Source organism: Gadus chalcogrammus, chromosome 3 (genome assembly GCF_026213295.1).
Source record: "Gadus chalcogrammus isolate NIFS_2021 chromosome 3, NIFS_Gcha_1.0, whole genome shotgun sequence".
Lineage (NCBI taxonomy): Eukaryota > Metazoa > Chordata > Actinopteri > Gadiformes > Gadidae > Gadus > Gadus chalcogrammus.
Window position 1 is genome coordinate 19,439,542 of NC_079414.1, and position 20,883 is coordinate 19,460,424.

A 20,883-nucleotide genomic window follows, 5' to 3' on the forward strand; every position below is an offset into this window, starting at 1 on the left:
TATATATATATATATATATATATATATATATATATATATATATATATATATATATTGAAGTACAGTAGTAATGTTGTAAGGCCTGTATTATAACCTCAAATGTATTTTCCCAATTTACTCTGTGTAGTAATATATTATTTCAATATCATGTGCAATGTAACTTTGCATTAATCTTTTTCAACTTCATTGCTAATATTACTTTCAATGGCATGTTCACTATAAATTTGACTACATAAGTTAACCTATTTTACAAAACATACCCTCATTTTATTGTTATTCTATCAGGCACTGGCGTTAGCATCTACTCGTTCACATTTAATACTTTATTGTTTTCATTGTTATGTTGTAGTCTTTTTTTTTAGCAATCTCTGGCACAATAATATCCTTTGGGATAGCTAAAGTTCTATCTTATTCAAACAGAGAGATCAGGCCTGCGATAAATGTCACTTGGTCACCACTCTTTAAGCACTGAGGACATGCCAACCTACTGTGAGATGTTAATTCAACAAAAAAATTCACATCAACAACATTCGATTTTCTACTACTGGTATTATAATTATTATTATTATCAATATTCTTAGATAATATTTGCTGAGAGGTCCATGAAGACATTCTCATTTGGTCATCAGTAGCATTATAGTTCAACCACCCTTCACCTGTGAGCAAAGTGCAATGATATATGTGGCTGTCCCCTATCCAGTTTATTCTTACTATGTGATAGGTTAAGAACGTGTATCAGTATCAAGATCCAGATAAGACCTCTCTTTCTCTCCCCTCCCTCTGTGCCCGCACCTCTCTTCGACAACTTCTCAAGCTGAACGGTTGCAGAGCTCTCTGTCTGTCGTGAGATCTCTTTGTGTGAGGATGTCAAATAAGGAGAAAAGTGTGCATGTGGGGGAAGAATGCTTTCAGCAGCATGGTCCAACATTGATGTTTAGCAACATCAAATACTGTATTCAGGAAAGAGTGGGTTTGCTCTGCAAAAAAGGTCCAGAAAAGGTCATTCTTAAGGATATAAGGTAGGATCGCTATACAAGCCTCCGGTTTCCTATGTTAGACTATTTGTGCATTAGTATTTGATTGCAATCAACAATGGTTCATTGACTCTTCAAAAAAAAGTCAATAGTACCTTTCATTATATTATAAAAACTGATTTTAATTTCCTTCACACATTAATTTGTTTATGATGTCACAGGGTGAGCCTTGACATCATATTTAATTATTTATTTATTATTAAGTAATCACTCATGTCATGTTCAATAAAGCTAGTGGCCAAAAGTTGTTATTATCTCAATATTTATTTATCTATTCATTGTTTGTCCTCACCCACCACATCATTGTTATTTTTAATCGGCCGTCGCAGTGGAATTCTGAAACCTGGGATGAATGCCATCATGGGCCCCACTGGAAGTGGAAAAACATCGTAGGAAAATACAAACACACACACACACACAAACATCAAACAGACATACACACACTATCTATTGTAATATGATGTATTGTGTGTTGTCTCCAGGCTTCTGGATGTGATTGCAGGGCGGAAAGACCCGGCTGGATTACGACATGGAACTGTCTTTGTTGACGGCAGACCAGTCACAAATGACCTGAGGCTTACCTCGGCCTATGTCGTACAGGTAAATGCACACACACACACACACACACACACACACACACACACACACACACACACACACACACACACATACACACACACACACACACACACACACACACACACACACACACACACACACACACACACACACACACACGCACACCCACACACACACACACACATATATTAAAAGAGGCAACAAATAAATACAACATTGTATAGCCTAACTTTGATCAAGTATGCAAACTTTGGCCTTTCTGCCTTTCTGTTTTGGCCCACCATTTGTCCGTCTTCAGGATGACGTCCTCATGGGCACGCTGAGTGTGAGAGAGAACCTGCTGTTCAGCGCCAACCTTCGCCTCGACCCAAAGAACCACTCCTCTGCAGACAAGCAGAGCAGAGTGGAAAACATCCTGGAGGAGCTGGGCCTAACAGAGTGTGCTAACACTAAGGTGCAGTGCCACACCAACTCATGTGTAGTGTCAGTATCACACAACTACAGAAAATAGACAAAATACCTGTGTGTGTGTGTGTGTGTGTGTGTGTGTGTGTGTGTGTGTGTGTGTGTGTGTGTGTGTGTGTGTGTGTGTGTGTGTGTGTGTGTGTGTGTGTGTGTGTGTGTGTGTGTGTCCGTGTGCAGATAGGGACAGATTTTATACGAGGTGTTTCTGGAGGGGAAAGGAAGAGATGCAGCATAGGGATGGAACTCATAACCGCCCCATCCTTGTTGTTTCTTGATGAGCCTACCACTGGCCTGGATGCATACACCGCCAACTGTATCATCTCTCTTCTCCACAAGTACAAAATGCCCACGAGCACACACACACACACACACACACACACACACACACACACACACACACACACACACACACACACACACACACACACACACACACACACACACACACACACACACACACACACACACACACACACACACACACACACACACACACACACACACACAGGCACAAGGGGTTAGCTATTAAAAACATTGTCAAATAAAGATGTACTCATCTCGGAGAAGTTCTCAACTGCTGATTTTATATACAGTTGTATTTAGTTTCTACTTTCTGTTTTTAGCGTTAGAAAAATAAGCGAGCTCCGGACCTCTGTGAGCTCATAGTTGGCTTTGGGCATGCTTACCAGCACTGCAGCCTCGGTTTCTTCCCTTGACTTAATGAGTAAACCACGGCCCCTGAAATGTGTGCCCAGACTCTCTCGGAATGGAAAGACGGTGATCTTCTCCATCCACCAGCCACGCTACTCCATCTTCGAGCAGTTTGACCAGTTGACCCTGATGCATAAGGGGGATGTGGTGTATGCAGGCAAAGCTGATAAAGCCTTGGAATACTTCAGCCTCCTTGGTACGTTTGCATCCACGTTATAGGGAAGATGTTACCGGATAACAAATTAATATCAGTGAATTTTATTCAAATTCCAAGTAAAGTTAGACAATTCAGGTGCCATAGATGTTTAGAAATGCTTAAGTAGGAGGCAACATTAAGTTATACGTTTATAAGTTATTAAATAACTCGTGAAAATCGGGTTCTATTTTAAACGTTACACAATAGTGATGCTGAATAAACTTGATTTTGTAGCAATTAGCAGTAGATGGGCTTTTATTGTTCTCAACCATACACGTGTAACTAGGTTACCAGATTAAGGCCTTCAACAACCCTGCTGATTTCTTCCTGGACATCATCAACGGAGAAGCTGAGTCAACATTAGAGTTGCCTGCTACAGGTAAACCTCATGAAACACTCATAGTTCTCTGTGTTCTTGTCCTACTAGAACTAATTTGTGCTACTGATGCTTATACCAATGTAACGCGAGTACCAGGACCCAGGCGCAGAGAGAGTGAGAGAGAGTACGAGTCCAAAGTCTTTTGAGGGTTTGATAACCCAAATGTCAACAGTCAAAAATAATAAACACTGCAACCTGTAGGGTTAAACTAACTTCAACTCAAATACCAACTTATAATATCTTTAAGAGGAAGTGAAACAAAAACCCAATGGAAAACATTCTTCAATGTTGAAACGATCAGGGGTCCTGTAACACGGCAGAAGCAGAGTCTTTTTTGAAGGAGAAGAATCAGCCGCCAGGGAGAAGCAAACTTTTTTTTTTATGGCACAGAAGTGCATTATCATTATTATGATTTAATAATTGGTCTTGGATTCTCACTTAAGGTTTGTGTTGACAAGCTTTGGGGCGTGGTAATGTAATGATTGATGGAGGGAACAAATTGAGTGTGACACCCAACGGGACTTGTATGTTTTGTTTTTTCCTGTTTGCTTGTCATTAATGAGCAGGTAGGGTTATCTTTCATCTTGCTTAAGAATGCCTACAGATGGACTGTGGGGTTCGAACCCCAAAGCTTTCAGCTGGGAGTGAAAAACCCTGAAACTACCCTACACATTGTTTGTGCCCAGATGGTAACAATCCGTTGCTGGTGCAGTTCCGCAAGTCGCCCCAATGTCAGCAGGAGTTTGAAGAGGTGGAGCAGGTCTGCCGAGCCTTCGAAGGAGGCTTGAAGACCAAGGGGGAGAAGGTTGACTATGTGACCTCCTTCTTCTACCAGGTCAGTCAATGTCATTGCCTGAAACGTAATTCATTGCCTGAAACATAATTCAAACACACAAAATCAAGAGTGTGGGTTTTTTAATAGAAAACCCACACCCTAGATTTTGGGTTGTGTTGGTGAATTATATTTCATCATTCAAAATTGAACTTGGTCGAATTAATAAGCGATGGTCTAAAGGTGGTGAAATGATGAGGCATCTATTTTTTGTTGCCATGGCTGTGACTTGTGCAGTATTGTTATGATTTAATTATCAAGAAATCTAAAAAAAACTATCAAGGTTGCAAGCAGCCTACAACATGTGTGTTTTATAAAACACAAAAAAGTGGTGAAGAGGAATCGTTTAGGGAGTTTACTTTAACAAAATAACTATAATAACTGTAACTGTAACAAAATAAATAAGATCTACACATAAAGTCTAATTTAGTAGGCAGGTCATAGTCAGGTCATAACCATGTTGTGTCATAGTGGGTCAGTGGGATTTCCACCTAACCCTTTATTTTATATTACCCTCACGTGCAATCCTGCCTGATAAGGCAGGCAAGACAGCTGCAAGCCACAATGACATTTTTTCAGCCATATAATCCTGTTCATAAACCCTGACTGTTTATTGATGTGTCACTGTTTGTGTCTACGTGTGTGTGTGTGTGTGTGTGTGTGTGTGTGTGTGTGTGTGTGTGTGTGTGTGTGTGTGTGTGTGTGTGTGTGTGTGTGTGTGTGTGTGTGTGTGTGTGTGTGTGTGTGTGTGTGTGTGTGTGTGTGTATTAGATGCGTATCCTGTCTCACAGGGCGGTGCTAAACCTGCTGAGGACCCCTCAGACCTCCTACGCTCAATGGGCTCTTACCGTTTTCTTTGCTTTGCTGGTGGGACTCATCTACTACCAGATACCCCTAACCCTCCCCGAGGGCTTACAGAACAGGTGACCCCCCCCCCCAACTTTGCATATTTGGGAGCATTGCATAGTAGCATTATGAATGTTAGTCATTACGTGGGTAGCAATGTTACTTTGGGTCATTGTTTAGTTATAAATCATGAAATGATCTGTCATTATGGTGAGCAAGTTTTGCGTTTCATGCTACCATAGCGCTTCTCATGCAAGACATGGCATAATTAGGTAAGGGTGTATTTACATTGATTTAGGATTTACATTACTACACCGCTCTTGAGTCCTCCCTATAGGTAGTGTGCCCCTATCAGAACAGGTGACCTAAGCCAAGACACCGCCCACTATAATACTATATACCTCACCATATAGAACCGATGCAGCGCTCACTATAGATCAGAACAGGTATACCACACCTTATATTATCATTACACCTCCCCTCTAGATCAAAACAGGTATACCTTCTTCAAGCGCAGTCTTAAGTAAGCATTCTGTCATTTCTCCATCCAATTATTAGGTTAATTATTTTGTTATTATTGTGAATAAGGTCTTTTGATATCATCTGTTTCTGACCCTGTTCTCTCTGTGTGTCAGCCAGCCTGGAGTGTAGAATGGGCCTGTATGGCACCAAGATAGACCTTGTTTTCTTTCTTCTCCTTATTCTACAGGAGTGGGGCCTTCTTCTTCCTTGTCATCAATGTGGTGTTTTCTAATCTCTCAGCCGTTGAACTCTTTATCAAAGAGAGAGCCATATTCATGTGAGTGTGTGTGTGTGAGTTTGAGTTTTGTTATGATCATTGTGCCACCAAGGTTATCGCACACCACACATTCAAGGTCTACTGACATGTTTATGGTTTACATTTTGGACCCTGTAGAACAAAACATCTTCATAATGAAACATTAGAAATGACTACACAGGGCTACAAAGTATTATACAAAAATATAAATGCCAAATTAGCCAAAGCACCTGGATTTATTAAGATGTGGTAACCAAATATAAGTAAATGTACCTGGCAATTATTATGACTGAAGTAAAAGTATGCAAAATAATTTGGATTTAGATTATATCTAATCTAATCTAATTTTAGATTAGATTAGATATTTGATGATTGCAAACATTCCTATCTTTCCATCATTTTCTTTTCCCTTCAGATTCTGATTGTAGTTTGCTAATATAATGTAGAATTTGTTTTGTATAGTAGGTAAACACTGACATTGACTTTTTAAATGTTTTTCCCAGTCACGAGAATGCTAATGGGTATTACCGTACCTCCGTCTACTTCCTGTCCAAGATCGGTGCCGATCTCCTCCCTAATCGCATCGTTCCCAACATTTTCTTCTCAGCCATCTCCTATTACATGATGGGTATTTAACACACTGACGCACAGCCACCCTAAAGAACACGCCATTATCATTATCCTCCACTGTCCAGCAATGACCTACAGTCATATTGTCGTGTGCATTTCCATTGACCTAGGTTTGAAGCCCGCCTTTTTGGGTTTCCTTTGCTTCACGCTGACCATGACTCTGACCAGCATCGGGGCAGTCAGTGTAGCCTTCATGGTATCTGCCACCGTCAATTCCCTGGCCATGGCCAACCTGCTGGTTGCTCTTCCATTTGTCATCATGATGGTGAGTCGGACCAAATGGCGGGAACTCCTCACTAGCTTGAGCAGAACAACAATCTAAAATAAGTGAGTGGCATCCTTTATCCATCTTTATCTTCATCCTTCTTCTAGGTATTTGGCGGTTTTCTGGTCAATCTCAACAATATGCTGAGCTGGCTGTCCTGGCTGGAGTGGATCAGTATCTTCAAATACGGAATGAACGTATGATATAGAGTGAATGTCGTATAATTGGGGTTAAGGCTGGGGAATACAATTCATTTGAGATGCTTTTTTCATATTTGTTGAACTTGTATTTTATCCCGACATTAACTCAAATACTCTGGGAAACAAAATCCGGTATGTATAGCTGACCTGTATTAACCCCTTCCAATCAACCATCTAGCAGGGGGGGTCAGGGGGGGGAACTGTTTCAGCGTGTTTCTTAAAGAGTGACGTAATAAATCCTTCTGTCTTCACAAGGCGATGTTCATCACCGAGATGACGGGACAGTTGTTCTACGTAACCGACAACATCACGTGAGTGCTAGAAAGACCACATGCACGCATGCACAAAATAGATCCATTCAAAAACCAAAACATTCGTCTCGTTTTGTGCTGCAGCATTCAAGGGGAGATGTTCCTACAAGGCCAGGGAATAGACTACTCTCGCTGGGGCTTCTGGCAGAACCAGGTGGCCCTCATCGGAATCTCATCGGTGTGTCTGGTCGTGGCCTACATACAGCTACGGAGGATCAAACGCTGGAAGTGATACCCCTGTCTTTATGTGGGTCTATGTGTCAACTGCCGGCAGCCATGATCTGTATTACTGTGTTAAAAATCTGTATTACATCCCTAATTGAGGTTAGGTACAATACAATAGATACTTCTGTCTATATTTTGTTCTCTCTCTCTTTCTGACACTCTCTGAAACACACTCTGGAACCTTAGGCCAGGATAATCTGCCACTAAGCACACTGAAGAGTGCAAGTGGACATGTACAGCGCTGTCCAATCAACTCACTAGTCTTTACAAAGCTTCTTAGGCTTATAGCTCTTTTTGCCTCTGTCCATGCAGAGAATAATTAAGTCATATTTGTACATTTTTATGTATATCTTTTATCTAAAAATAACTGCATTATATTAATATCGATAAACATAGCTGGTGATGAACATGTTTTAATTTTTATTTGAATACATGTGAAGAAGTGTCCAATGTCACATTTTGATGTCGTCATTTTGCAGAAACTTTTGTCGAAAGTGATAGTCAGATGAGACGGAGGAAATTCAAAGCAAACAATCTATGAACAACTTTTAAATAAATAATACAGTTGTTTCCAAATATAAATGTGAAGAAAAATGTAAATTGTTCTGATACTTAAAAGTCACTTTTTTCATTCAAAGTAGTAACTTTGTCTTACTTTTACTCAGAATGAAGACAAATGTAGCCCAATTTAGCCCCAAATACTCAGAAACTGTATTAATTAATCCAGCTGAACTAAACATGGAAAAGTTATATGCGACCTCAAATCGTTTTTTAGTTCATTTTGGCCTCAAATTTTCCCGTTACAAATTTGGAGTCTCTCTGTACCCTTACTGGTACTGTTACCCAAGGTTACCACTGCATTTTCCAGTCCTCAAAGCCATTCCATGCATTTCAGCACCACAAGCTCATCAACACCACAGTCTCCCTCCTCCTCATACTCCACATCGTCATACTTGTGCTGTTCGTTCAGAGGAGATATCTTCTCTATCGAGCTAATGTCTCCCAGAGCAGCCTCCTTACTGTTAGTTATAATGTTCAACCTACTGCTGGGTGAGGCACACTGTGGTGCTAACAACACATGCCGCATTGAGGGGCTTTGCCTATTCCTTCCAGACTTCGATGCCTTGTTCATGGCCTCAGCCCCAGCTGCGGTGCTGTAAGCTGGCAGTGTCGTGGGTTGTTTTCTCTCAGCGCTCCTCCTCTGCAAAAGGTGAACAGCTTCCGGTGTCAACATCAATGTAAAACCAGATTCTTTCTGGCAAACAGCGCTGTGGTTCACGTGTAGGTCCCTCTTCATAGAGGACGCATCGCGGCGTTTGTGGCCTCGACTGCCTTTGAAGGTGTGTGGTGGGAGACTACTGAGAGGAGCGTTGACGAGGGCAACCGTTGATCACTGCTTTTGACGTTCAGTCCTGGTGCTGCTACTACCTTGGCAGTAGGCAGACGGCTCTTAGGTTGGCTCTTCCTCCCCGAGTTCCTCAGGTTGAGGGCGGGATGCTCCTTCACAGAGATGCATTTTTTGTCCACCGAGGCCTTGGATTTGTTGAAGGCCGTCGCCGGCAGACTGAGGCGTTTGGTCTGCATGTTCTCCCCGCCCGGTCCCATCGACGCAGCCAGGGGAATGAAAGGCATTTTAGCAAAACACAGAATCAAATAAGAGAAAAGTTTTCAGTCATGCACTGAAAACACTCAATGGAAAAAATGGATGCACGCATAAAACAGGAAACTGAGTAAAGCAGGCCAGTTGGATGTATCAACCGCCATACGGGGTGAGGCGGCTTACTGACTGCTTCTCAGGATGCACCAACCTTAACGTATCCCGGTACAGGTGTGGATCACATGGGGTGTACTATTTCTCGTCAGTAGTGAGAGGCTGAGGCATGGTAATACCCTCAGAAAGTGAACGACAAACAGCCCATCCTTATCTTCACTTAGAAGCTCAGAGAGCTAAAATAAACCTCTGCTTTTAATCCTCGTGTGTCAACACAAACCGCATTTTGCACGTGGTACTATATTTGTCATGTAACACATGGACACATGGTGTTCAACCCTCCCACAACATTTTGTTAAAATTCTGACATTTGAAAATGTGAATTAATATGTTGGAATATCCTCTCCCTTTTCCCCTGGAGGACGCATAGATACAATTTAAAGATAAACAACTTTATTGAACAAAAAAAACAATGGCGTGGCTAATGTCACATTTCACCCCTCTTTTCCTCGAAGAATCGTTCTTCTGGAGGTGTACGGAATGGTTCATCCATTTTAGAGAATAATTACATTTGGGTAAAACAACATAAACGTAAGCATGTTTGTGTATATTTGTATTGTGGTGTCAGCGGCATGCCTTACCATAACCTTACTAGATGTGGTGGAGAGTAAATAATTGGGCTCCTATTTGATTTGTTCAAACTCACAGGCATGTTAAAGGCCAGAAGACAATAGGCCTATATCAATTATATTTGAACAGTTATAGAAAGAGCTGCTATAGAAAAATATAAGTAGCATAGTATACCTTAATAACAACAGTGTAAAAATGTAAACATAAACAGTGCCCCTAAAGCATTGGTTCTCAAAGTACGGCCCGCGGGCCAATGGCGGCCCGCAGAAACATTCCTGGCGGCTCGAAATATATATATTTTTTTTTTGTATCAATATTAACTTAAACAAAAATAAATAAATATAAAGAGAAAAGTTGACTCTCTCTATCTTTCAATTAAATCCTGTTAAATTTGTTAGTTCTAATCCGACTGTTCATTAACTTTGAAAGGATGAACCTCAGTTTCGTGATTTAGACCTCACACTCCTAGACCTCTGGGACCTAACACTCCCAGAGGTCCACGGTGCAATGGTTTTTTTCACCACTGGGATGCTGAAGGCGTTTCCCACCTGATTTTTTTTCTTTGGCGGCCCTCAGTCAAATTTTGGGTTCCTAAATTGGCCCTAAGCTGTCCAAACTTTGAGAACCCCTGCCATAAAGGTAGATGACCAAAACAACAGGCCTGCTATGGATTTGGGAAGCAAAAGAGAAATAATGTTACAATAGCTATTGCTGTGACAGTAGGTAGCTACTTTGGATTCCAGAAATAAACATTGAGATTGCACTGTGTAATGCAGTTTGTATATTTTTGCGTTCATAAATGGGTCTAGTCTTCAGTGACTCATTCATTAGGTGAGTTCTCTACTGCAACTATTGTTATTCACAGACGCTCCTTTCTGCTCAGTTCGATATATACACTTCCATTTCTGGCCACTGGGGGCGCCATTTGCATCCTGATAACAGTGACCCACTGTGAGGGAACGTAACGACGTGAACAAGGTTACCATTCAATTGAATGTAACAGCTAGCGTGATGCTAAGCTAGCTGACAGCTAGGGGCATCTACGGGTTTTGCTTGCAAGTTACCCACGGCTATCACCGAATGCTATTAGTCTTCTCCTCCCTGCCGTCTTGACATCTCCCTCGGTAATACTGGACGAATTCGTGTCGACTGCCCAGAGTCCGCGAATTCAAGTCCATTCATAAAACAATCTTACCTAGCTTAAGCAATTTAGCTGGCTTGTACAACTGAGGAGGACCAAACGAGCAAGGTAAATCGGCGTTTTCGCTAGCGTAATGTAGCCTACTGCAGCATTATCGGGATGCATTACAGACTACGAAAGGAATTAGGCGATCTATAACAAATCCCTAAGGATATCGGTTTAGTTGATTTTAAAACGTTTCTTATACCTTACATTTTCTTCGTAGGCCCTACTATCTCAGTTAATTCAAGGCTATTTCATCGAGTTGTTTATTCACGTTAGCGATGTATGTGCCACATTGGTCGATTGGATAACCTTAGTTATCGGGAGACATCAAATAGACGCCCATTTGTTATCCTTCCTAAATCTGCCTGTACCGATCAAACAAAAATCGAGTGGTAGTAGTGGTTTGCTAACTAGCCAATGTTAACGTCCCTTAGCTTCTAGCTACACTTTTACTGCTTTGACATCCCACGTAACCACGCTATGCTGCTGAGGAGCAATCACAATGTTGCCTGTTGGCATTAACAAATATTTTTTATCGTAACGTGGAAGTATTTACTAGTTGGCCTACTGTCACTCGAAGTTGTGCTGCTAGATAGATGAGGCTCGCATTGATATTTGAGTCGGTTACTAGACCCCATCTCTTTCTAGACTTCCACTTCTAGACCGCACCCAGACGAGATGTCGCTACATCAATTCCTGTTGGAACCTATCACCTGCCACGCGTGGAACCACGACAGGACACGTAAGTGCCACATCTTGTATAATCCTCAGCATAACTCAAAATGTTAAAATTACAAAAGTTTTACTTTTCCCCCCTCAATTGCATTAATTGAACACCAATTGGTTGTTTGGAAGTCTGCATTGTTCAGAATAGTGTTTTTCTTTTTATTTAAATAAAAATTGTGTGCAGAACTCGCCATCAGTCCGAACAACCATGAAGTTCACATCCATAAGAAAAGTGGAAACCAATGGGTGAAGACCCATGAGCTGAAGGAGCACAATGGACACATAACAGGTAGATGTGAACCAACCCATTTCACCATTACTTCATTTAACGACCAAGGACCATCTTGTGGAATCCATCACAACGAACGTTCATAACTAACTGTTATGCTTACTTTTCTTTATTTATTAAAGGTATTGACTGGGCCCCTAAGAGTGACCGCATCGTAACGTGCGGGGCGGACCGTAATGCCTACGTGTGGACCCAGAAGGAGGGCGTGTGGAAGCCCACCCTGGTCATCCTCAGGATCAACCGAGCTGCCACCTTTGTGAAGTGGTCTCCTCTGGAGAACAAATTTGCAGTTGGCAGTGGTGCCCGGCTCATATCTGTCTGCTACTTTGAGTCCGAGAACGACTGGTGAGTCTTGACATATTTGAAAGGCTGTGACTGAACCAGACATTGATTTTGTAATTGTTTCTTTATAACGCTAAAGCTTTTACATGTTAAATCGCTTTAAAGAATCGTACAAATGTTGAATGCGATTTGTCTGTGTGCACCAGGTGGGTGAGCAAGCACATCAAGAAGCCCATCCGCTCCACCATCCTCAGCCTGGACTGGCATCCAAACAACGTCCTGCTGGCTGCAGGCTCCTGTGACTTCAAATGCAGGTGAGACTCTTTAACAATTTACCATGCTGGGGAAGATTAAACAATTCTAGATAAAATCCACACCCCTTCTTTCATCCCGTGTGACCTAATACACCCCTTCTCTCTCTCTCTCTCTCTCTCTCTCTCTCTCTCTCTCTCTCTCTCTCCATCACTCTTGCTGTCCCACTCTCTCTATCTCTATGTCTCTCTCTCTTTCTCTCTTTCTTGGCCTCCAGGGTGTTCTCGGCCTACATAAAGGAGGTGGAGGAGAAGCCAGGCCCAACCCCCTGGGGCAACAAGATGCCATTCGGGGCTGTACTTGGAGAATTTGGAGGACCAGGTCTTTATCCTTGTGTCACTTTACAGCCCACTTACTTGTGATTAACATGTTGGCTAAATAGGATGACATGGTCTCTCTGTGTGTTGTATCAGGTGGAGGTGGTTGGGTCCACTCTGTGTCTTTCTCTGCCTCCGGTAATCGCCTGGCCTGGGTCAGCCATGACAGCACGGTCACTGTGGTGGACAGTGCCAAGATTGCAAGGTACACTGAGACTCAAATGAGCCTACAACTAGCCAGTGTTGTAAAGTTCCTCACTGTTATTCCAGAATAATCAAAGGAAGTTTTGTCCCTTCAACATCTTGAAGGAACATCTTTCATCCTTTTTAGTTGTAAGCTTAAACAAAAAAAGGAGGCTTTTTGAAAGAGTCAGATCAGTTCAATTAAGGTACATGACATTAAGGCTGCAGTCCACCAAAGGAAGTCTTGGTTTTCTCATTCTCTTACAAGTAATCAGAATATAATCCGTGGGCATAAAACAAGAGTCAAAGGCTTATTTTCTGCTAGGTGCACAGGTAACTTCACAGATCCCTCCTACTTTCACAGGGGTGTAGAAAATTGGCGTTGAGGCAAGGATGCATTTTTTTTTTTTTTTTTAATGAGATGGAAAGCGGGAGGAAGAGAGCGTGGGAGGACCTTAGGGGACTTGGGGGACTTTAGCTTTTTCTGCCTATGGAAGTCAACAGTGATTGTCTGACCAGTGACAATTTGGTCAGAGAAGAGCCTACCGGCCAACCAAATAACCTGCCGATCAGAAGGTTTCAGCCCTAGCTGATCTCTTTGAGGAATGAATGGTGATGAATGTCCATGTGTTCAGTCCTTCTCAGCTGAAGACGGAGCATCTCCCCCTGCTCAGCGTCATCTTCGTCACGGAGAACAGCGTGGTGGCGGCGGTAAGTGCCCCATTTCCCCCTAAGGCTGCTCGACTATGGAAAAAAAAGAATAATCCTAATCCCGATTATTTGAGTAAATATTGAATTCCCAATTATTCAATCAAATTTTTTTGAGTTTGAACATGATGCAATTATTGAGCATTTCCCTCCAAGAAACACTCAGTAACTGAGAACATAAAAAGTTCTCTGGATACAATATGTATCCAGCTGTTTAATTTATATCAAACGTTTAATCAATTAAATTAATATGCTTAAAAAAAAAAAAGAAGTGGAATAGAAAATGCCCTAAGACAGACACCCTCCCACCAAAACCAACGGAGGCTTCATTGTTGTCTCTGTGTCCAGGGCCACGACTGCTGCCCCATGCTGTTCCGTTGCGACGATGCCGGCACGCTGACCTTCGTGTCCAAGCTGGACCTGCCCAAGCAGAGCATCGCGAGGAACATCTCGGCCATGGAGCGCTTCAGGAACATGGACAAGAGAGCCACCACGGAGGACCGCAACACTGCCCTGGACACACTGCACCAGAACAGCATCACGTAAGCCAGCATTCATTCACACTGAATGTGCATGTGGGTAGATGGCTTTGCTTATGCTAAGACAAATGTATTTCAGAATGCACATGCATAGTGTACTTGACCATGTCTATGTTTTTATTATTTGCAGCCAAGTGTCTATCTATGAAGGAGACAAGCGGGACTGTCGCAAGTTCTGCACTACTGGCATTGATGGAGCGATGACCATTTGGGACTTCAAGGTAGATATCACACACACACACACACACACACACGACATGAGTGGACTCCTCTGCCTCTCGTATTGATTCTTAGCACAAAATAATTGATTTGTGTTTGTTTGTTTGCCTTCTCAGAGTCTAGAAGCATCTATCCAGGGACTCCGCATCATGTGAACGAATCCACTAGTGCTGCCGGCTAACATTCCCCTCACCCCCCGCCCCCCCTGTTCGTCTCACCGCCGTGTCCCATGATGCATCTGGGACACAACACACATACACACGACTGTTCACCACCATGAGTGTCTGCTGAAGCACTGACGAGACCACGCCCCGCCCGACACATGCACATCTCTCGAAGCCATGTGCCATGTGACATCACTGTTTGATTGTCTTTTGTTTGTTTTAAATGAAGGCTAACCAGAGGTCAAAATGGGAAAGGGCCTCTGTAATTGAAGTAAAAATGTTTTTATGTTCTCTAACCTCCTGTACCAAAAGTTTGAACACTAGATGCATTTTTTTTAAAACCAAAATCAGACCGTATTGGACCCCCCCCGTCTTACCCGTTTTGAGATTGAAGCTCTGAATACCGGCTATATGTAGAAGTGACGCTTGATCTATTGACGGTCTGAAGGTGCTTAATATTTCCCTTGAAGGAACACCATTGTTTGGTGGGGTTATGTGATATAGATATTGTGAGGTCATGTTGTGGGGAGAGACCGAGGAGCGACCATACAGTACTGATTGTGGAAGGAGAATGCATCGGTCCAAACCCCGTGTGGAGTCACGGCACTAGCCTCTGTAGCTACTGCACTAAACCAATGTCAAATGGAGGGTTTGTATGTAACAGATTATGAGCTAGATGTGAAATAAAGACTAAAATACATTTACAGTACAAAATTGGCTGTCTTGAGCTCCTTATAAATTGTAACGGGCAGGGCAACAATGAATGGACCCTTGTGCTGTGGTATTTTATTTGAAATGGTTGTGCTCTAGATGTAGGCTTTATTCAGTATATGACCTACATCTTTGTTGTAGAAATATTCTTGGATTGATAATATTTCTACACTTTTATTTAGTCATATTGTGTGGGATCATAAAGTATTTATAATTGAGTAACTGATTGGCCGATATATTGAGGCAGGCGCAAAGGTTATAGAAAATATTCGAAAATGTTAGGGTGGTAGCGTCATATAAATATGAAATATGTTTATGAGGCTAAATATTGGAACTCCTGAATAATAGTTTAATATTTGCTACTGATAACTTGATTTATTAATCGTTTAGCAATCCGGTTCCACCATCCTTCACATCCTGGTACGCATATTCATTATACTCCTCCTCCGTCTGGGTATGCGGAGATGTTCTTGTTATGAAAACCACACATTTCTCATATTACTGCCTCCGGGCCGTTAAAGGCCCATCCCCAGTTTCGTCGTTCTACTTGACTTGTACCCGAAGCTCTTTTCGCTCCTCCCTCGCTTCCTGGTTTGAAGTTTCGACTTGTTTGCTTCTTCCTCCAAATTCTAACAAATAAAGATATACATTTATTTTAATTCACACTTAAGGCAACTTTCATCCAGTATCCTTTCCCGTGCAGACATACATCATTTTAAGTGTTATTCCATTGATGGATGCAATTAATCGACTTCTGACCGAGTTCCTATTCACCTCCCCCTTTCCGGCACTCTCCTCCCTCTTCTCTTTACTTTATACTTCTTCTGTCGGAGCTCACTCCGTCGTTGACATTCGCGTTGACTGGCCAGAGTCCGCGATCTGAACACCCTCTCATCCTTTTGATCTCCAACCATTTCCCTAGCATTGAGTTCGGTCGAGCCCTCAGGGTGAGTAGCCTATATTAGAAACTTATTTTAACAGTTGGTTGGTTCTTAGTCATGTGTCAGTACAACACTACACTTGCCAGGGCCAGGCAAACGCATCATATCGGACCTTCATGTAAACAATAATTTCAATTGAACTAGAAAATGTCATGTGTGCCTTCTGACTGCACTGCGTTTTTAAAGAAACGTTTGTTCTTGATGCACCATAACTTCTTGACACACACACACACACACACACACACACACACACACACACACACACACACACATGAACACACACACACACCTACCTAGAGTGTGTGTGTGTGTGTGTGTGTGTGTGTGTGTGTGTGTGTGTGTGTGTGTGTGTGTGTGTGTGTGTTTCACCTGTATCAATTCCACTCATAAAAGTATCAGGCTGGTTGGAATTAGCCCAACCTGAAACAGTCTGGTCTTAATGTGTCAAGTGAGTTATGCTGCCCCTTCACAGCTGTTCCCGAAGGGTTGCAATATTAATATTTCCAGCAATCCATCCACACAAAACATCTCTTAACCCTGTACTCCTTATGATTCATTTTATACTCCCTTTTATCCATCCATTAAGCCATCTCTTATTTCAAAGAAACACTTCTCCTTTTTTTGTTGTTTTTTATTACCATAGAAGGATCTACAGCAATCTCTTTCTGGTATCACTTCCTGATCTCCTTCATACATCTGATTCGCCATGGCATACCACAGCTTCCTGCTGGAACCTATTAGCTGCCATGCCTGGAACAAGGACCGCACTCGTAAGTTGGTCTGCCCTCTCTGATTGGTGAAGTCTGTCTTTTAAGTATATTCAGTATAACAATAATGGGGTCCTCTGAAGCAGCATAGAATGGACTGTTACATAGACACACACACGCACGCACGGATGAACGCACGCACAAGCAACACACAAAGGACCTCGAACACTGTGTTGGGGCTGAAAGTTCTGGCAGTTTCCCAGGTGACTGAAGTATTTCCTGTTTCCTGTTTGAGTAAGCGGCCCCTCTGAGAAGCCTTTGTGCTAAACAGGCTTCAGGGAATCAATGCCTTATTTGGACCATTTGAAAAGTCATGGTTTCCGACTGAAGCGGAAGCAAAAGGTGGCGATATTGAAAAGCCATAAAGTCACTTGCAGAGAGCAAAGCAAGCTTCCTTGCTAAAGAGGTGCATACCGGTACCCACGCCGGTCGGCCCGCCATCTGCTGACTAAGCAAAAAAATGACTAACACAACATAACTGAAGTCTAAACGGAAACAGCGCCTCTTCCTTATTTACTCAGTGTGTGTGTGTGTGCGTGTGTGTGTGTGTGTGTGTGTGTGCGCGCGAGTGCGCGAATTAGTGCATTAGTGACCAGGTTCTTTGTGTGATACAGAGAATAAAAAGAGCTAGAAAGCAGGGAATTGGCGAGAGAGAGAGAGAGAGAGAGAGAGAGAGAGAGAGAGAGAGAGAGAGAGAGAGAGAGAGAGAGAGAGAGAGAGAGAGAGAGAGAGAGAGAGAGAGAGAGTTCTTATAATTTTGTACTACATAATGCATGACCTTTCTTTGACCATATCAGAAGAAATGATGTGGCTGTGGGTGTCTATGTATCTCTGCCCTTCCAGAAATCGCGCTGTGTCCCAACAACCACGATGTTTACATTTACAAGAAGGACGGCACCAAATGGAACAAGATTCATGAGCTGAAGGAACACAACGGCCAAGTGACCGGTAAGACTCACGCACACACATGGGAACCCTCGCGTTCTACACACCCGCTCTCTCTGTCGACATACTTACACGCGTTTCTCCCCTCCGTATGGTGTAGCGCTTCTCTAAATACTCAAAGTGAACACAATAAAATAATTGTATAATAACTTATATAAGTAAAAAGCTAAAATAGGATAAAAATAGGTAGCTAAAAAACTGAAATAGGTATATAAGACTAGGAATAGTTAAAAGGAGGCAGGGGGGATGATGACCCACGAAGGTGGGTTCTGAGGGCCTGTTTAAAGGATGGGAGTGTGCTAGCCTGTCGGATGTGCTTGCAGGCATTGACTGGGCTCCGGACAGCGACCGCATCGTGACGTGCGGGGCGGACCGTAATGCCTACGTGTGGACCCAGAAGGAGGGCGTGTGGAAGCCCACCCTGGTCATCCTCAGGATCAACCGGGCGGCCCGCTGTGTGAAGTGGTCCCCGCGGGAGAACAAGTTTGCGGTGGGCAGCGGCTCGCGCCTCATCTCTGTCTGCTACTTTGAGCAGGAGAACGACTGGTGGGTAAAGGCAGGGTCCCACAGCCATGTGTGGATGCGCACACAAACACACACACACGCGCATACACACACACACACACACACACACACACACACACACACACACACACACACACACACACACACACACACACACACACACACACACACACACACACACACACACACACACACATAAACAGACACACACAGACACAGAAATACACACACACACACACATACACACAAATGATTGCACATCATTACAATAACCTCCCTGTTGGTACATGACTCATGACCTACATTCAAATCTTGAGTAAATATTAGTTTGTAACAATTATTTATCCATCTATCTATTAGGTGGGTCTGCAAGCACATCAAGAAGCCCATCCGCTCCACCATCCTCAGCCTGGACTGGCATCCCAACAACGTCCTGCTGGCTGCAGGCTCCTGTGACTTCAAATGCAGGTAAATTAAATGAACGTCAAGTATCGGAGAGAGCGCACGCTTGCCCTCTTAACCACCTATACAAAGCATCCGTCTGGAGGTCCTGTTTCACTGGTTCTTAATCAAACCGTTTGCCCCCCCCCCCCCAGGGTGTTCTCTGCCTACATTAAGGAGGTGGAGGAGAAGCCAGGCCCCACATCCTGGGGAAGCAAGATGCCGTTCGGAGAGATGCTGTTTGAGTCCAGCGAGGGCTCGGAGGCGGGGCCCTCTGAGGGGGCGGGGGCAGCCGGGGGTGGGGGCTGGGTGCACGGCGTGTGTTTCTCCCACTCTGGCAACCGCCTCACCTGGACCTCCCACGACTCCAGCGTGGCCGTGGCCGAGGGGGGCAAGACCTGCACGTAAGTGTGTGTGTGTGTGTGTGTGTGTGTGTGTGTGTGTGTGTGTGTGTGTGTGTGTGTGTGTGTGTGTGTGTGTGGGGGGGGGGGGTTCCAGAACATTTTGTGCATGTGAGTGTTTTTTGATAAACCTTCACATTTTTCCACTGTTAGTTTTGTGAGTGATTGAATGTGTAAGATCTGATTTTTGTCACTGGGATTCTTAGGATCAGCAGTCTGAGATCAGACAACCTTCCTCTGCTGTGCGTGACCTTCATCACCGAAAACAGTATTGTGGCTGCTGTGAGTGGCCCAGACACACTCTATACACAATCTATACACTAATCATTTGACATGTAAACCTAATCTATACATACTCCATCAGGAATGTAGACATAATGTATGCATTATCTATTGGCTCTGTATAGATTTTGCTACAAATTTGCATAAAAGAGACTATGTTTATCCGGTACAGTTACTTCATGCGATCCTATTTATCTTATCAAGGGTAAACCATATGATTGGATCTATTTAAATTCTACCTTTTTTTAATATTTCCTTTATAACCTCCATACAGTTCCTAACAGTAACACCTCCCTATGTTTACCTCTAGGGCCACGACTGCTACCCGGTTCTGTTTGTGTATGACGGGGCCAAGGGCAGCCTGACGTACGGAGGTAAGCTGGACGTCCCCAAGCAGGCCGCCGCAAAGGGCATCAGTGCCCGGGAACGCTTCCAGAACCTGGACCGCCGCGCCTCCACCACACAGACCTCCGAGCAGACCATAGACACCCTGCACAAGAACAGCATCAGGTAGAGTGGGGTGTGTGTGTGTGTGTGTGTGTGTGTGTGTGTGTGTGTGTGTGTGTGTGTGTGTGTGTGTGTGTGTGTGTGTGTGTGTGTGTGTGTGTGTGTGTGTGTGTGTGTGTGTGTGTGCGCGCGTGCGTGCGCGCGTGCGCGCGTGCGTGCGTGCGTGCGTGCGCGTGCGTGCGCGCGTGCGTGCGTGCGTGCGTGCGTGCGTGCGCGCGTGTGCGCGCGCGCGCGTGTGTGTATGCAAACGTTAACAGTAAATCAAGGTAAACAAATGTGAAATTTGTATGTTCTAGCCAACTCTCTGTGCTGGAAGGAGGGCGCAGTAAGTGTAGCAAGTTCTGCACCACCGGCATGGATGGTGGGATGGCCATATGGGACGTCAAGGTAACAGACTGACACAGACAGACAGACATGAGTTCTACAGCTGTTTCAAACTGGTGTTTTACATACTGTCTCACTCTTTTTTCCAGACATTGGAATCTGCCATGAAGGACTTGAAAATTGCTTGAGGCTTACTTTGTCTACATGGCACAGCTCTTGTGTAACACAGGAAAATGAAGACTGCCACCCTTACATTCCTTATCTTCTCCAATACCACATGTATCCCCCCCACCCCCCAAGAATCATATAAAGCAAAGCCAGC

At 43.5% G+C, this 20,883-nt stretch overlaps 3 protein-coding genes across 5 annotated transcripts; all 3 read left to right on the forward strand.

Moving 5' to 3' along the window:
- The first annotated feature begins 796 nt into the window (after positions 1-796).
- Positions 797-8,062, forward strand: abcg2b (ATP-binding cassette, sub-family G (WHITE), member 2b). The gene is made up of 15 exons (XM_056586524.1): positions 797-1,019; positions 1,364-1,423; positions 1,517-1,634; positions 1,912-2,067; positions 2,256-2,413; positions 2,834-2,985; positions 3,272-3,364; positions 4,051-4,199; positions 4,968-5,119; positions 5,752-5,841; positions 6,324-6,448; positions 6,561-6,715; positions 6,823-6,912; positions 7,171-7,226; positions 7,311-8,062. Exons 1-15 carry the CDS (start codon positions 865-867, stop codon positions 7,456-7,458), a joined length of 1,857 nt encoding a protein of 618 aa, XP_056442499.1. The 5' UTR covers positions 797-864; the 3' UTR covers positions 7,459-8,062.
- A 2,668-nt stretch (positions 8,063-10,730) lies between these two features.
- arpc1a (actin related protein 2/3 complex, subunit 1A) lies at positions 10,731-15,628 on the forward strand. Of its 2 annotated transcripts, none has more exons than XM_056586537.1 (11): positions 10,731-11,041; positions 11,610-11,720; positions 11,889-11,993; positions 12,116-12,338; positions 12,482-12,589; positions 12,805-12,908; positions 13,001-13,109; positions 13,723-13,798; positions 14,144-14,337; positions 14,465-14,555; positions 14,670-15,628. In XM_056586537.1, the coding sequence occupies exons 2-11, from the start codon at positions 11,657-11,659 to the stop codon at positions 14,706-14,708; spliced, it is 1,113 nt and encodes a 370-aa protein (XP_056442512.1). In that variant the 5' UTR covers positions 10,731-11,041; positions 11,610-11,656; the 3' UTR covers positions 14,709-15,628. The 2 variants fall into 2 exon arrangements, with proteins under 2 accessions (XP_056442512.1, XP_056442511.1); XM_056586536.1 differs by having other exon boundaries at positions 10,732-11,041; positions 11,627-11,720; positions 14,670-15,536.
- Positions 15,629-16,254: 626 nt separating this feature from the next.
- Positions 16,255-20,863, forward strand: arpc1b (actin related protein 2/3 complex, subunit 1B). Of its 2 annotated transcripts, none has more exons than XM_056586530.1 (10): positions 16,255-16,375; positions 17,013-17,139; positions 17,980-18,084; positions 18,405-18,627; positions 18,967-19,074; positions 19,203-19,451; positions 19,655-19,730; positions 20,041-20,240; positions 20,534-20,624; positions 20,711-20,863. In XM_056586530.1, exons 2-10 carry the CDS (start codon positions 17,076-17,078, stop codon positions 20,747-20,749), a joined length of 1,155 nt encoding a protein of 384 aa, XP_056442505.1. In that variant the 5' UTR covers positions 16,255-16,375; positions 17,013-17,075; the 3' UTR covers positions 20,750-20,863. The 2 variants fall into 2 exon arrangements, with proteins under 2 accessions (XP_056442505.1, XP_056442506.1); XM_056586531.1 differs by having other exon boundaries at positions 17,016-17,139.
- The last annotated feature ends 20 nt before the right edge of the window (positions 20,864-20,883 follow it).